We start from the raw sequence: 14,944 nt of genomic DNA on the forward strand, positions 1-14,944 counted from the left end.
CAAAGAACAAGTGGCAGCAGAGCCTATTCTTTTGAAGTGGCAGCTCCAAAACAGGGTTATGATGTTCAAAGACAGCCAAAGCTGTTACGCCAGGTTTCTTTACCAGTTTACTGGACACTCTGTGCATGGAAATGTCCTTGCTGTGCCTCCTACGTGGGTAATCTGTGAGAGTGCATCATTGTGGCAAGGTTAAATTCTAATTCCTCCTCCAACCTAAGCATATCCCCCTGGTCTTTTGTTTCAGATTCTTCCTACTCTTTTCTCCCTCTCCTCCAGTTCTATGTTTCTTCTCCATTCCTATCCTCTTTCTCTCTTCCCCTTTATTATAGTCAGCACAATGTTTTTTTTTTTTTTTTTTTTTTTTTTTTTTTTTTTTTGAGATGGAGTCTCATTCTGTCACCCAGGCTGGAGTGCAGTGGCATGATCTCAGCTCACCGCAACCTCTGCCTCCCAGGTTCAAGCAATTCTCCTGCCTCAGCCTCCTGAGTAGCTGGAATCACAGACACGCACCACCATACTTGGCTAATTTTTGTATTTTTAGTAGAGAGGGGGTTTTGCCATATTGGCCAGGCTGGTCTCAAACTCCAGGCCTCAAGTGATCTGCCCATCTTGGCATTCCAAAGTGCTGGGATTACAGGCATGAGCCACCATAGTGGCCAGTTAGCACAGATTTTAAGAGGTTTAACTCCCTATGCCTTCCTTCAGCAGCCACAGCTTTCCACAACCAAAACCAATTTTTATTTCAGAGACTTTTCTGTCCCCCATGGTATACCACAACATTACAAATGACTACAAGTGTGTTACAGATTAAAAAGCACTGGGGAGCACATTAAATTAAAGAGAAAGTTACTCTAGTGACCCTTTGGCCTTTCTATACTCATCTTGATAAAAACAGTGATTTTATGGAGACTTAACAGGGTCTTAATTTGATCTCCTGTAGAATACTCACATCTCTGGCAGTAGCTTTCTTTGGCCAGGCTTACCTCTCTTGAAGAGTCTCTTTCTCTCAGGATCTTTATTTCCTGGTCAATGCTCTCAATCTCTTCTAAGCTGATATCAATCCACCTCTGAAGGTGAAGATGATAATATTCACGAACACGCTCATCATCTGCTTGACCACTTTCCACAGCAGATTTCATTGCAGACAACCTATGCTCCAACTCCTTCTTCTGCTTGTATCTGTTCCACAGAAAAGCATTACCCATGAACTTACAAATAAAGAGGTATTCCTTCAAAAGAAGGCCTCAATAAGATTTCATCTTTGCAAATGACCGGGTAGTAAGCATGCCAATTTCCACCTTGGCAGGAATATAGATTCTATACCCCAGAGTTTGCCACCAGGCAGTTCCCTCAGATGACAAGGACCCAGCAGGGGCTGAGGAGTACATTCTGAAGCCAGAAAAATACAGAAGTAACCGGATCTCAGCAACTCTTTTAGGGACGATGAGTACCTTAGTCATTTGATTATACTGACCTTTACTAGGGTGGGTGCTTAGAATCGCAACATAGTGCTTCCTATGATGCTTCCATTTTGGGAATTACACCTTCAAAGAATCGTAGAATCTTAGAGGTCATTTACCTGCCACTGATGCAGGAATGCCTTGTGAAACAGCCTAAAAAATGGTCAACTCTTTTTTTCTTCTGGGCAAAATGTTCCCAGTTCTTCTGGCTTATCTTTGTATCATCTGAAGACTCGTAACCACCCTGGCTACCTTTCTTTTTCAGGATGCATTCTAGTATGTCATCTGACAAATATCTACTGAGTACCTATTGCGTGACAGGCACCATTCTCAGTGCTGGAGACACAGCAGTGTATAAAAGAAAAGTCCTTGGTCTCATGAAGCATTCATTCTAGTGGAGTAGACAAAAAGAAATAGATGAGTTAGGTTGTGGTAAGTGCTATGAAAGAGCAAAAAGTAAGGTCAAGTGCATACGGTGATGGTGGAAAAGTAGTGGTGCTATTAGATACAAGGTAGTCAGAAGAGACCTCTCTGAAAAGGTGACAGTGAACAAAGACTTCAGGAAAGTAACTATGCCAATATCTGGAAGACTATGCTAAGGAAGACGAGCAAATACAAGGGCCATGAAGTGGGAAGTGTGCCTGGCCTGACACGGCTGAGAAATATCAAGGTGGCCAGTGTGGCCGAGGTCAAGAAGAGTGATAGAAAATGAAGTCAGACATAGCCAGGGCCATAATGTGTAGAACCTGGTAGGTCGCAATAACCAAAATATCAAATATCATGATATTTTGAATGGGAAAGCCACTGGAGGCTTTTGAATACATGACATGAATAGAGTGACATTAAAAGACTTTTTAAAATATGGGCCACTCTGGCTCTTGTGTGGAGTATAGGCTGTGGGAGCTATGAGGCAAGGATATAAGCAGGGAAAGCAATTAAGAGGATACTGCCACAATCCAAGTGAGAGATGGTGACCTGAAACAGGAAGGTAGTGATGGAGATAGTGGGATGTGGGTATATTTAAAATATAAAATAGATAGGATATGTTGATTTATTGGATGTAAGAGCCTGAAGGAAAGAGAGAAGTCAAGGAAAAACATCAAGATTTCCAAGAGACGTATCTTGAAATATCTCTGCTTGAAATCCCACTTTAGACTCTCCAGAATCAGATGTTCCTCTGTAGGTCTTCACCCAAATCAGGGTGTCTTAAGCTGAAGTCCACAGAGAGTTCAGTGTGGTGGGGGTGGTCCTTGAACTCCCTCAAATTTTATACAGAACTCTACCTATATGCTTTCTCTTTTTTTGGCTGAGAAATTTTTATAGATTTTATCAAATTATCAAAGGGGCAAGGGGTCCATGACTCATGAAAAGTCAAGAACTGGCCAGGTGCAGTGGCTCGGCTCTGTAATCCCAGGACTCTGGGAGGCTGAGGGGGGTGCATCATGAGGTCAGGAGATCGAGGCCACCCTGGCCAACATGGTGAAACCCCATCTCTACTAAAAATACAAAAATTAGCTGGGCGTGGTGGTGTGCGCCTGTAATTCCAGCTACTTGGGAGGTTGAGGCAGGAAAACCGCTTGAACCAGGGAGTGGGAGGTTGCAGTGAGCCGAGATCGTGTCACTGCACTCCAGCCTGACGCCAGAGTGAGACTTCATCTCAAAAAAAAAAAAAAAGAAAAAAAAAAGTCAAGAACCACTGTTCTGAAAAGGTTATTTAAACAATTTTTAGGCTCTTCTGTTCCTTTTTACTTAACAATTACTTAACAATTGACATTTACTATAATGTTACAAATAACTGACACATCATTATCCTAGGAAGCTTTTTGAGTAAAACACTACAAAGAAATACAATTCCTAGTTCATGAATGCTATCAGAGATACTACTTGAGAATGTTTAACTCCAGTCTCACTCCTATCCCCAACCCTCTTTCCTGGATGTACCTAAGTCACAGGAAAAAAAAAAAAAACATATGAGGACCTTAGGATGATATAATTCAGGGTAAATTCGGGGTTAGTCTAGTAGTCCTCGGAATAAGGTTCTTTTGTTTCTTTTCCCATTCTCTGCATGCTTAAGGCCTAACTACTGTACTCTGCTGCTCCTTCCTTTTCTTCTATTTCCTAGCTTCTATGACTTTGCTCATCACCTTTTTTTTTTTTTTTTTTTTTTTTGAGACAGAGTCTTGCTCTGTCACCCAGGCTGGAGTGCAGCGGCGCAATTTTGGCTCACTGCAACCTCCACCTCCCGGGTTCAAGTGATTCTCCTGCCTCAGTCTCCCAAGTAGCTGGGATTATAGGTGTGCACCACCACACCCAGCTGATTTTTGTATTTTTAGTAGAGACGGGGTTTTGCCATGTTGGCCAGGCTGGTCTCAAACTCCTGACGTCAGGTCATCTGCCCGCCTCAGCCTCTCAAAGTGTATTTCAGGTGTGAGCCACCGCACCCAGCCTGCTCGTCATCTTTTAAACTTCTAACTCAACACTTGTTCATTTGGGCCAGTGTTTTTTAAACAATTTTGTCTTAGTAAAAGAACCTTTTCTTCTAATGAGAGATGCCATGGAACTCCCATAAGTAATAAACAAGTAAAATTTACCTCGGTTAAATCAGGAGGGCTGCCAACACTCCCCCCACCCCGAGGCACTGCAGTGAAATTCTTGGGCTCCAAGGACCAGATGGAAAACCAGTCTGAGACCTTCATCACCGTTAGATTCCCCATGGTGGGCCATTACATGGAAATACTCCCTATTGCCCTACAATCCCCTATCCTTGTAACCCTTCTGACCCTGGGCAACTTCCATTCCCTTTCTCTGTTCCCAAGCTGTTGAAGAGAGTTAATGAATTAGAAACTTGTATCAAATGGTTCAACTACAAACCATTATTGTCAAACTTTGGCTGAGTGGTCACCCTTGCTCAGCCATCCTTTTGTTCATCTTTTGTGAAGACTATTATCACCATCACACTCACCAGATGGCCAGCCAATGTAGAATTCAATTTCCCTCTTCACCATAAAATCTCTGTAAGTGGCCGGGCGCGGTGGCTCACACCTGTAATCCCAGCACTTTGGGAGGGTGAGGCAGGCGGATCGCCTGAGGTCAGGAGTTTGAGACCGGCCTGACCAACATGGAAAAACCCCATCTCTACTAAATGTACAAAATTAACTGGGCAGGGAGGTACATGTCTGTAATCCCAGCTACTCGGGAGGCTGAGGCAGAACTGCTTGAACCTGGGAGTTGGAGGTTGCAGTGAGCCGAGATCACATCATTACACTCCAGCCTGGGCGACAGAGCAAAACTCTGTCTCAAAAAAAAATAAAAATAAAATAAAATTTATAACTTCTCTCTTCCTCTTTTACTCTTGTCTTTAAGGAACGATTCTGTCTCTACCAAGGCATTTCCAAGGTAATGTTTTTGTTTTTTTTTTTGTTTTGCTTTGGTCCCGCTTGGTTGCCCAGGCTGGAGTGCAGTGGTGTGATGACAGCTCATTTCGGCCTCGAGCTCCTGGGCTCAAGTGATCCTTTCACCTCAGCCTCCCGAGTAGCTAAGACAGGTGCACACCACCATGCCCAGCAAATTTTTAATTTTTTTGTAGTGAGACAGGGTCTATTGCCCAGGCTGATCTCGAACTGCTGCCTCAAATGATCCTCCTGCCTCAGCCTCCCAAAGTGTTGCGATTAAAGGCACAAGCCACTATGCCCGATCAAAGGTAATGTCTTTACCACTCCACCTTTGTTATCAATCTAGTACCCCACACACATTCTTCCAGGCCTCACTCTATTGATCATCCTCCTTGTCATTAGCAGCTAGTTTTCACTCTACTGGTGCTTTTCCCCTGTCTTAGAAACACTTTCCCTCAACTCATTTTTCTGCCCTTTTAAATGATCGCTCTTCTCTTTATTTTTGAGACAAGGTCTCTACTCTGTCACCCAGGCTGGAGTACAGTGCTGTGATCACAGCTTACTGCAGCCTCAATCTCTCGGGCTCAAGTCATCCTCCAACCTCAGCCTCCTGAGTGGCTGGGACTACAGGCGTGTACCACCACCCAGCTAATTTTTGTATTTCTTGTAGAGACAGGGTTTTGCCATGTTGCCCAGGCTGGTCTTGAACTCCTAGACTCAAACAATCTGCCTGCCTTGGCTTCCCAAAGTGTTGGAATTACAGGAATGAACCACCACACCTGGCCTACTCTTCTCTTTTCCATGCTACAGTGGGAATGTTACTGAACTGGGAATTTGAACATCTGAGTTTAAATCCTAACCTAGCCACTTACTAGCTATGTAACTTTGGGCAATTCAATTCTCAGAGTGCTCGCCCCCCCTGCTTTTTTTTTAATCTCTAAAATGGGGACAAGAATGTCTATTTCATGGGGTTGTTACGAGGATCAAATGGAAAAACACAAATCAAAGTGCTTTGTAAGCAGCAATACACTGTTAGCTGGTAAAGAAATTGAGGCTGGAGGGGGGGTGCTAAATGATGCCACATCTATTAAGTGGTAGAAATTGGATTAGTTACCCCAGGTCTGACTCCTAAGTCTAGGCTTTTTCTGCTACGGCATTTTGCTTCCATCTTTTTATGACCACTCTGTCTCTCCCAAAGACACCTCCAAGTACCTACTATGATCCAATTACTGGGTTGGGCACCAAGGGATGCAATTATATACAATGATATAATTAGGATACTGAGATACAATTAGTCAAGGTCTCTCACCTTGAGGAGTTTCAAGTCTAGAGACCGACAGATAGTTATACTGTGATAAGTAACACGAACTAAATGCCATGGTATCTGGGAGGGAAGATAATTAGGGAAAGGCTTCAAAGAGGACATAACATTTGCTTTCTCTTTTCCAGGCTCCTGTAACTACCTGTACCTTACTGAGTTTCTTTTTTGAGACGGGGTCTTGCTCTGTTGCCCAGGCTAGAGTGCAGTGGCGCAATCTCGGCTCATTGCAACCTCCACCTCCCGGGTTCAGGTGATTCTCCTGCTGCAGCCTCCCGAGTAGCCGGGATTACAGGTGCCTGCCACCAGGCCCAGCTAATTTTTTTTTGTATTTTTAGTACAGATGGGGTTTCACCATCTTGTCCAGGCTGGTCTCGAACTCCTGACCTTGTGATCTACCCACCTTAGTCTCTCAAAGTGCTGGGATTACAGGCGTGAGAGACCGCGCCCGGCAACCTTACTGAGTTTCTGATTGCTCTTTCCTTCCTCTTCCTTCTCCCTTAACGTGCCCCAAAGTTTTATCCTTGAGTTTTTTTCTGTCTACATGTTTTTCCTTGGCAAACTCATCTACACCAACCAAAGCAGAGGCCTCCTAAATCTTTCATATCAGTCACAAAACAGTCTCATAAACTTTACTTGCACATTTCAATCTGTCTTTGGAAATGACTATCCAGTTGCCACTTGAGGACCTAAATTCAGTAAATCCAAAACTAGACTCATTACTTAGCCAGCGTTCACTTCTCTACTTCTCTCAAAAGGATGGAGTTGCTGTTACTCAACCAGACTCATACTCCTCAGATATGGGAAATAGAGGACATACATGAAGAAACAGGTTTTGAGAGAGAGGACATACCATTCAGGTGTTTTATGTAAGACGGCCTCAATATCTAAAGGCATGGGTTGGGGGACTTCCAGAAAGTAAATAAGGATCTGAGTAATTTGTTTTCTAACCATGTAAACTCTTCTTGCAAAAGTAGTATCTCTGATAGCTATAACTTCATTTTTTATCACTCCTATTTGAAGTACTATCTTAACATGCTAACTTGTATTTCTCCCTCTGCCTTTCTTCTTTTTCACTATTTTATATACATATCACTTCTTTCTGCAGAGCTACAACCATACTCCTCTTAGCTTCTGCCAAACCAGATTATTACATGGTCTTTGAACATACCTAAATATACCCTGGCTTTGGGCTTTTGTTCATCTTGTTTCTTCTGCTTGTCAACAATAAGTATTGCTTTAGTAACTTCTATATGCCAAGCTCTACGGCAGGCAAAACACAGTGAACAAGAAATGACTTGTGCCCTCATAGAGAATATACTGTAGTAGGGGAGAAAGACAAAACTCAGAAAGACACATGAAATGACTGCACATAAGTGCCAAGAAGGAAACAGACATGAAGCAAAGAGAGAATAATAGTTGTTAACTACTTAAAGAGACTGATCTGGAAAGGCCTGAGGAGTGATATTCAAGCTGAGACCTAGAGGATGAAGAATTAGCCATATGAAGAGCATTCCATGCAAAGAGAACTGCACACACAGAGATTCTAGAGAGGGACAGAGCTGGGTCTATTCAAAGAACTGAAAGACAGTCATTGTGGCTGGAGTCTAGTGAACGAGGGGAGAATGACACATGGTGAGACTGAAAAGAGGCAGGCAGCAGATCACACAAGGCCTTGGAGCTGATTTATCTATCTAGGGTGAGAAATGTTGGTAGCCTAGACTGAGGTATGATAGTGGAGATGGAGAGAAATAGAAGGATAGAAGATACCTCTTGTAGCTAGAATGGACAGGCCTTTGCTGATAGACTGGATGTGAAAATTCAGAAAACGGGAGGAATTGAAGCTAAATCCTAGGTTTCTGGTTTAAAAACCTAAGTCAATGGTGGTACACTTACTGAGATGGCTGTGGAGGCACATTTGGGGGTAAAAGCCAAGGGTTCAAAGTATGACATGTCTGTGAAACACCCATGAAGGAAGGGTGTTGCAAGTATGGGTCTGAAGGTCAGGAAGAGTCTGGGCTAGTGATAGGAATGTGGGAGACATTAGTATAAAGTTAAGTGTTGATATCTGTCAGGCATTTAAGAAAAACATTCAAAGCAGGCAGGCCAAAGAAATGCAAATCAAAACAATAGATACTTTCTGTTTACCCAATTGGATTATCCTTTTTTTTCTTTTTTCTTTTTCTTTTTTTTTTTGAGATGGAGTCTCGCTATTGTCAGACCAGGCTGGAGTGCAATGGTGCGATCTCAGCTTAACCTCCACCTCCTGGGTTCCAGCAATTCTCCTTCCTCAGCCTCCCAAGAAGCTGAGATTACAGCCACCCGCCACCACGCCTGGCTAATTTTTGTATTTTTAGTAGAGATGGGGTTTTGCCATGTTGGCCAGGCTGGTCTCGAACTTCTGACCTCAGGTGATCCACCCACCTCGGCCTCCCAAAGTGCTGGGATTACAGGCGTGAGCCACCGCGTCCGGCCACCCAATTGGATTTTCTAAGTATTAACATCCAAGACAAATGCAGTGGAACATATTCTGAAACTCTGTTATCGTGGAAAGCACACTTTTACCATATGTCAAGAGCCTCAAAATATTCAAACACTTTGACCCAGTCACTGGCTCCAGAAATCCACCCTAAGGAAACAGTGACAGATGCATTTAAAGATGTTTGTTTATAGCATTACTCAGAATAGCAAAAAAACCAGTGTCTAAATATTTGATAATAATAGATTAAATAATTATGGTACAACTAGAGCATGGAACATTCAATATCATGGTTTCAAAAAACATGAGGAAATGCTCACGGTATGTTAGGTTAAAAAAAACAGGATAGCTACAGCATTCCAAATTTATTAACTTAAATAGCTATATATCTGAAAGGAAACACACCAGAAAGTTAACAATGATCATCATGAGTGCTAGGATCGAGGCTTATTTTTAATTTAAAAAATATTCTTCTGTTTTGCAAACTTTCTACAATGAGCACTATTACTTTTACACTCAAGAAAATTTTTTTTTTTTTTTTTTTTTTTTTTTTTTTTTTTTTTTTTGAGACAGGGTTTCACTCTGTCACCTAGGCTGGAATACAATGGTGCGATCACAGCTCACTGCAGCCTCAACCTCCAGGGGCTCAAGTGATCCTCCCAGCTCAGCTCAGCTTCTGGAGTAGCTGGGACTACAGGACTGGGCCACCACACCTAATTTTTTATTTTTATTTTTTGGTAGAGACAGAGTCTTACTTTGTTGCCTAGGCTGTTCTTGAACTCCTGGGCTCAAGTAATCCTCCTGCCTTGGCCTCCCAAAGTGTTGGATTACAGGCATGAGCCACCATGCTCAGCCTAATTTCTATTTTTAATCATCCTGTAAGACTCGTCTCAAATACCATTTATGTTCTTTTTTTTTTTTTTTTTTTTTTGGAGACAGAGTCTTATTCCATTACCCAGGCTGGAGTGCAATGGCGCGATCTCGGCTCACTGCAGCCTCTGCCTCCTGGGCTCAGGCGATTCTGCTGCCTCAGCCTCCCGAGTACCTGGGATTACAGGAGTGCATCACCACTCTCGGCTTTTTTTTTTTTTTTTTGCAGAGACCGGGTTTCACCATGTTGACCAGACTGGTCTTGAACTCCTGACCTCAAATGATCCACCTGCCTCAGCTTCCCAAAGTGCTGGGATTACAGGCGTGAGCCACCGCGCCTGGTGTCAAATGCCATTATGTTCTGAAACCTTTTCTTCATCCTCCAACCAGATGTGACCACTCCCTCGTCTTTCTCTTGCAGTTTTTTTTTTTTTGTATAATTATTTGGATACCAAACTCACTGTTTAAACTACCTATTACCTGTTGACAGGCTGCCCCCAACTACTTACAAAGGACAGGATGTTAAATTCCATTTCATATCAGTCTAGCCCATATCCTCAGTCACTCACCATCCCCTAACTTTATTATTCCTCATAGTCCTTACCAGCTGAAATTTCATTATTTACTAGCTTATTGTTTTTCTCTAGCACCAGAATAAAAGCTCCATAGCAGCACTGACTTTATCTGGTTCTCTAACACCTAGAACAGCTCCTGGCACACAGGAAGGAATTAATAAATATTTTTGAATAAACGAATCATCTTCAGCTCTCTAGACCAAGCCTCTCCTCTGAGCTTCAGACTAACAGATACCTCTACTTATCTCCTAGGCACCTTAAACTCAACATGTTTCAATACTAAATTCATACTCTCCCCTTCCCCCATCTTCTCTTCTTCCTCTTTCCCCATCTCAATAAATTTCACAGCCATCCACCTAAATCAGAAACATGGACATCTTTCCTTGCTGCTTCCTTCTATCCCACCTTCTACAACCAATTGATCACCAGGTTTCCTGTAGATTCAACCCTTCTAAATATATTCCCCCATCCCTCTACCATTGCAATAGTAAACCCCAGTCACCTTTGTTACTTAACTGGGTCTAATCTTTTCCCTCATTGTTTCCTAACTGCTGTTAGAGTGTACTAGTTAAAATGCAAATGTGATCATGCTACTATATGAAAAGAAACAGCCAGGGCGCAGCAGCTCACACCTGTAATCCCAGCACTTTGGGAGCCCGAGGCGGACCAGCCTGGCCAACATGGCAAAACCCCATCTCCACTAAAAATACAAAAATTAGCTGGGCGTGGTGGCAGGTGCCTGTAATCACAGCTACTCAAGAGGCTGAGGCAGGAGAACTGCTTGAACCCAGGAGGTGGAGATTGCAGTGAGCCGAGATCACGCCACTGCACTCCAGCTTGGGTGACAAAAGCAAAACTCTGTATCAAAAAAAAAAAAGAAAAAAGAAACAGAACTCTTCAGTGGATCTCAGTCACCAACCAGAGTAAGCTCTTTGGCATGTCCTATCTGATAGCAGCTGACATTTACAGAATACTCACCATGTGCCAGATATTGTGCTGTTTTATGTGCTTTTTCCTATTTGTGCTTATTAACCCTAAGGTAGGTACACAGGCGTCTCAACTTAGAACGGGTCTACATCCCAATAAATCCATCATAAATTGAAAATATGGGAAGTTGAAAACGCATTTAATACACCTTATTGAACATCATAGCTTAGCCTAGTTTACCTTCAACATGCTCAGAACACTTATATTAGCGTACAGTTGGGCAAAATCATCTAACACAAGGCCTGTTTTATAATAAAGTGTTGAATAACTCATGTAATTTATTGATGTTCCCCTGAATGTGTATTGCTTCTGCACCAATATAAAATCAAAAAATTCTAAGACAAGCCATCGCAAATCGGGGACCATCTGTACCACTATTATTTAGATTTCACATATGAGGAAAGCTGAGGCTCAGTTAGGTTAAATAACTTCCCCGAAGTCCAACAGATTATAAGCAAAGCTGGGTCTCAAACCCAGGTCTCTCACTCTACGACCCATACTCTTAGCCACAAATAATAATAGTTGACTTTGAGTGTTTACTGTGTCAAACATTGTGCTAACTGCTTTATATATATTTCTCTTTTAATCCTCAAAAACCACTTTATAAGGAAGGACCTATTATTATCTGAATTTTGCAGCTGGGGAAATTCAGGTACTGAAAGATTAAATAACTTGCCAAAAATCAGTGATTAATCACAGCGGTCGAGCTGGGATTCAAACACCTTATCAAGTTCTCAGCAACAAGTTTCTCTTCACGTTCCTCACATCCCAGGCTCTCCTTGATGTGGACCCTACAACATTCTTCAGTATCATTCCTTCCCCCTTACCACCACCCTCTTTGTGTTCTACCATCACCTAATTGCTTATAGCTGTTGTTTTCGTCCTACACATCTCCACCCACCACTGTTTCTTTAATGCCTCTATGGCTTTACTAAGGCTATTACATACTCTGCTGGCTAATGCCCTCCTCTCCTCTTCCTCTGGATATTCCTATTTACCCTTAAAGAACTCAGCACAGGAGTCACCTCTTCCAGGGAGCTTTCTCCTCTCTCCTGCTCCCTTTGGTTAGGTGCCCCTCCCGTCTGCTCTCATAGTACCTTGTACAACCCTCCATAACATCAGTTTATATTGATATTCTGTTTCTATGCCCGTTTTCCTCACCAGATTGTATGCTCCTCCAAGGCACGGACAACTCATACTCACACAAACACCTATATACTTTGTATCCCCAGTGCCTAGCATAGTTCCTAGACAGCATGACCACCCATTAAATGTTGTTTAAAAAACAAACAACAACAAAAAAAACCTAAGAAAGTAAGCAACTTTTCCAAGATCACACGATGAAGCTGTGCCAGGACTAAGATGAGTTCAGGATGTTACAATCTACTCCAGCAGTCTGAACAGAGCTCCTCAATCAGTGGACCATAAAATGGCCTAGCTTTGTCTTCCAGAGACATCTACCCCACTGTACCATGTGAACATTGCTATGATGTGATGTGGAAAAGGTTGGGAGACACTCTGCTAAACTACATTGCTGCTGTTGGCAACCATAAGGTAGTAGGGGTCTGATAGGTAAGTATAATCATCTCAACAAAAGCAGAGGCTTCTTTAAAAACTCAGGAAAGTTTGCTCTCTCCAGGGCCTATGCTCAATAAGAACCAAGAAAGTGACACACACCATTCTGGCCCCCCACCAACCGCCAAGAAAGCATGCCCCCGAAAAGCACTGCCATTGGGCAGCCCTCATATTATAGCTATTGACCCACCTCTCTATTTTAGCCTGTCTTTGAGATGCCATAGCAACGAGGCTAGGATAAGCCATGGAAGAATTGGCAGTGTGATTTTCAGCTGAGTTGTTCTTGGTTTTGGGCAGCTCAAACTCTGCCACGTGATAGCAATGGCACTGAGTTAAGTAGTTCATAAAGTGTTCTCGAGCCCGCTGCAAATGATCTAGACGCTTGCTGGGGTTGACTTGTTTCATGGTGAGGGCTCCTTGAAACGCTGGCACCAACAGGTACTTCAGGTCGGTGGAAGCAATCTCTTCCAAATCTTCATTTCGGCTGGAAGGGCAAAAAGGAGGCAGTGAAGCCTGGCTAGGCATTCAAATTGTGGCCCTTGGCTCCTGGGGGACGGAGTGGGAGACTGGGCTGGGAGTGGAGCAGAGGGAGGAGGCACGGGTAACAGCGCCCAGTTTCACTCAATGAAAGTGGCTGAGCGCTCACATCCAGTGCCTTGCAATCAGCAGACACTAGGGTGCAAAGTCGTGGGATATCAACCATCTGGGAAGAGAGGTGGGGAATGTAAACAATGTACACGAGATCGCAGTTGTAAGTAGGAACGAAAGGTTATCACTACTAAAGGTCCCCTCCACTCAGACGCAATGGCTCCACCCTTGGTAACCATTATTACCTTCGTTCTCAGCCATTATTACTATCTTCCCCCATACCTGAACAAGTCGAGCTGCGATAACATTTCGGCAGCCTTCTCAAGGAGGTCCAGGCCCTTGAACACCTTCTCCTGGACTATCCGGGAACCGGCAGGTTCAGTCGCTACTTCTACTTCGTCCAGTAACTGTTTGCCCGTTTCGAACAGCTCAGGGAGCCGCGGCAGCAGTAACTCGTCCTCAGCAGCCATCTTGGGGAGAGAGGAACCCGGAAGATCTCTTTCCCGGGGTCAAAGGCAACCTTGATAAAGAAGAACTGGGCGACCGCGGACAAAACCGGAAGAGGCACCTCATTGGTCCAGTAGCTTCACTGTTACCAAAGCATCAAAGGACTTCCGGGAGCCGCCGTTCGCCGGCCCTGGCAACCGTTTCCATAGACTCATTTTATGAGGCAGCCTATTGCAAGTCGTAGGCATCTGTTAAAAACAAACAAACAAGCGAAACCCTAGGCGCTGTTTTACCATGAGCTCCTCGTCGCCGACACGGGGCTGAGAAGTTCTGTGGGCTCTGAAGCCCGGGTGTGGCGAGGCTGAATTCGGAGCGCCAGGAGTGCGGACGAGCGAGTGCGCTTTCGGAGCCGGTCAGGCGCGCCTCTTACCTCGCGAGTAGCTCCCTCGATTGAGGAGTCCAGGGACTCCAGCCGCCTCACCACTCCCACGGTTTGAAGATCCCGTCGCTTGAGCGCGAAGTGCAAGTAGCGCCCCCCTGCGGCTTCCGTCCACCCACCAGCTGGAGCTCCGGGTTCCTCCCAGCCAATCCTCTCCCGTCCTCTTCCCCTTCACACCACACATGCCTACGACCCGGGGTCCAGTGGAGCCCCCCTCAGCAAGATTGGTAACCTGCAACTTCGGTCACCGCACAGCCGGCTTCCCTTCGTGCACTTAGTTCCTATCCTATGTCAAATGTTATTTCTGTGCAACCTTCCTTGTCTCCCCACCGCCTTCCATCCTGTGCCCTTCAGCCGTCAAGTCTGAGTTTCTTCTCTGCATCTCTATCATGGCACCTACCACACTGTATAATTGCTAGTGACTTACAAATGTCTCTTATCACAATGAATTTGACTCATCTTTGCACCACTCTGGCTAGCCTGAGTACTCAGTATCAGTCATTATCTGAATTAAAAAAAAAAGTGATCAGTTTGGAAAGCAGCCCAGTTATGCAGAACTGCGTTGTTCAGTAGGTAGTTACTAGCTGCTTGTGGCTACTAAGCACTTGAAAGTGGCTATTTTGAATCGGGATGTGTTGCAAGTGTAAAAAAACCCCAGATTTCAAAGACATTAAAAAAAAAGAATGAAAAATGTCAATACTTTTTACAGGGACTACATGTTGAAATGATAGTCTTTTGGATATATTGGATTAAATATATTATTAGAATTAATTGTACTTGTTTATTTTCACTTTGTAAATGTGCCTGCCAGATA

The 14,944-nt window shown here is 43.8% G+C and overlaps 1 protein-coding gene across 2 annotated transcripts in view; it reads right to left on the reverse strand.

Moving 5' to 3' along the window:
* The window catches only part of IGBP1 (immunoglobulin binding protein 1), a 32,461-nt gene extending 18,246 nt beyond the window's left edge, over positions 1-14,215 (reverse strand). The window contains exons 1-4 of one of the 2 annotated variants that reach the window (XM_007991973.3): positions 14,122-14,215; positions 13,527-13,939; positions 12,847-13,140; positions 984-1,179 (exon numbers count right to left, since the gene is read on the reverse strand). In XM_007991973.3, the coding sequence (XP_007990164.2) occupies positions 984-1,179; positions 12,847-13,140; positions 13,527-13,714 (678 nt within the window). In that variant the 5' untranslated portion in view covers positions 13,715-13,939; positions 14,122-14,215. Of the gene's footprint in view, positions 1-983; positions 1,180-12,846; positions 13,141-13,526; positions 13,940-14,121 lie in introns of those variants that run through there. The other variant, XM_037988894.2, reaches the window with a different exon arrangement.
* Positions 14,216-14,944: the final 729 nt, after the last annotated feature.

Source organism: Chlorocebus sabaeus, chromosome X (assembly GCF_047675955.1).
Source record: "Chlorocebus sabaeus isolate Y175 chromosome X, mChlSab1.0.hap1, whole genome shotgun sequence".
Classification (NCBI taxonomy): Eukaryota; Metazoa; Chordata; class Mammalia; order Primates; family Cercopithecidae; genus Chlorocebus; species Chlorocebus sabaeus.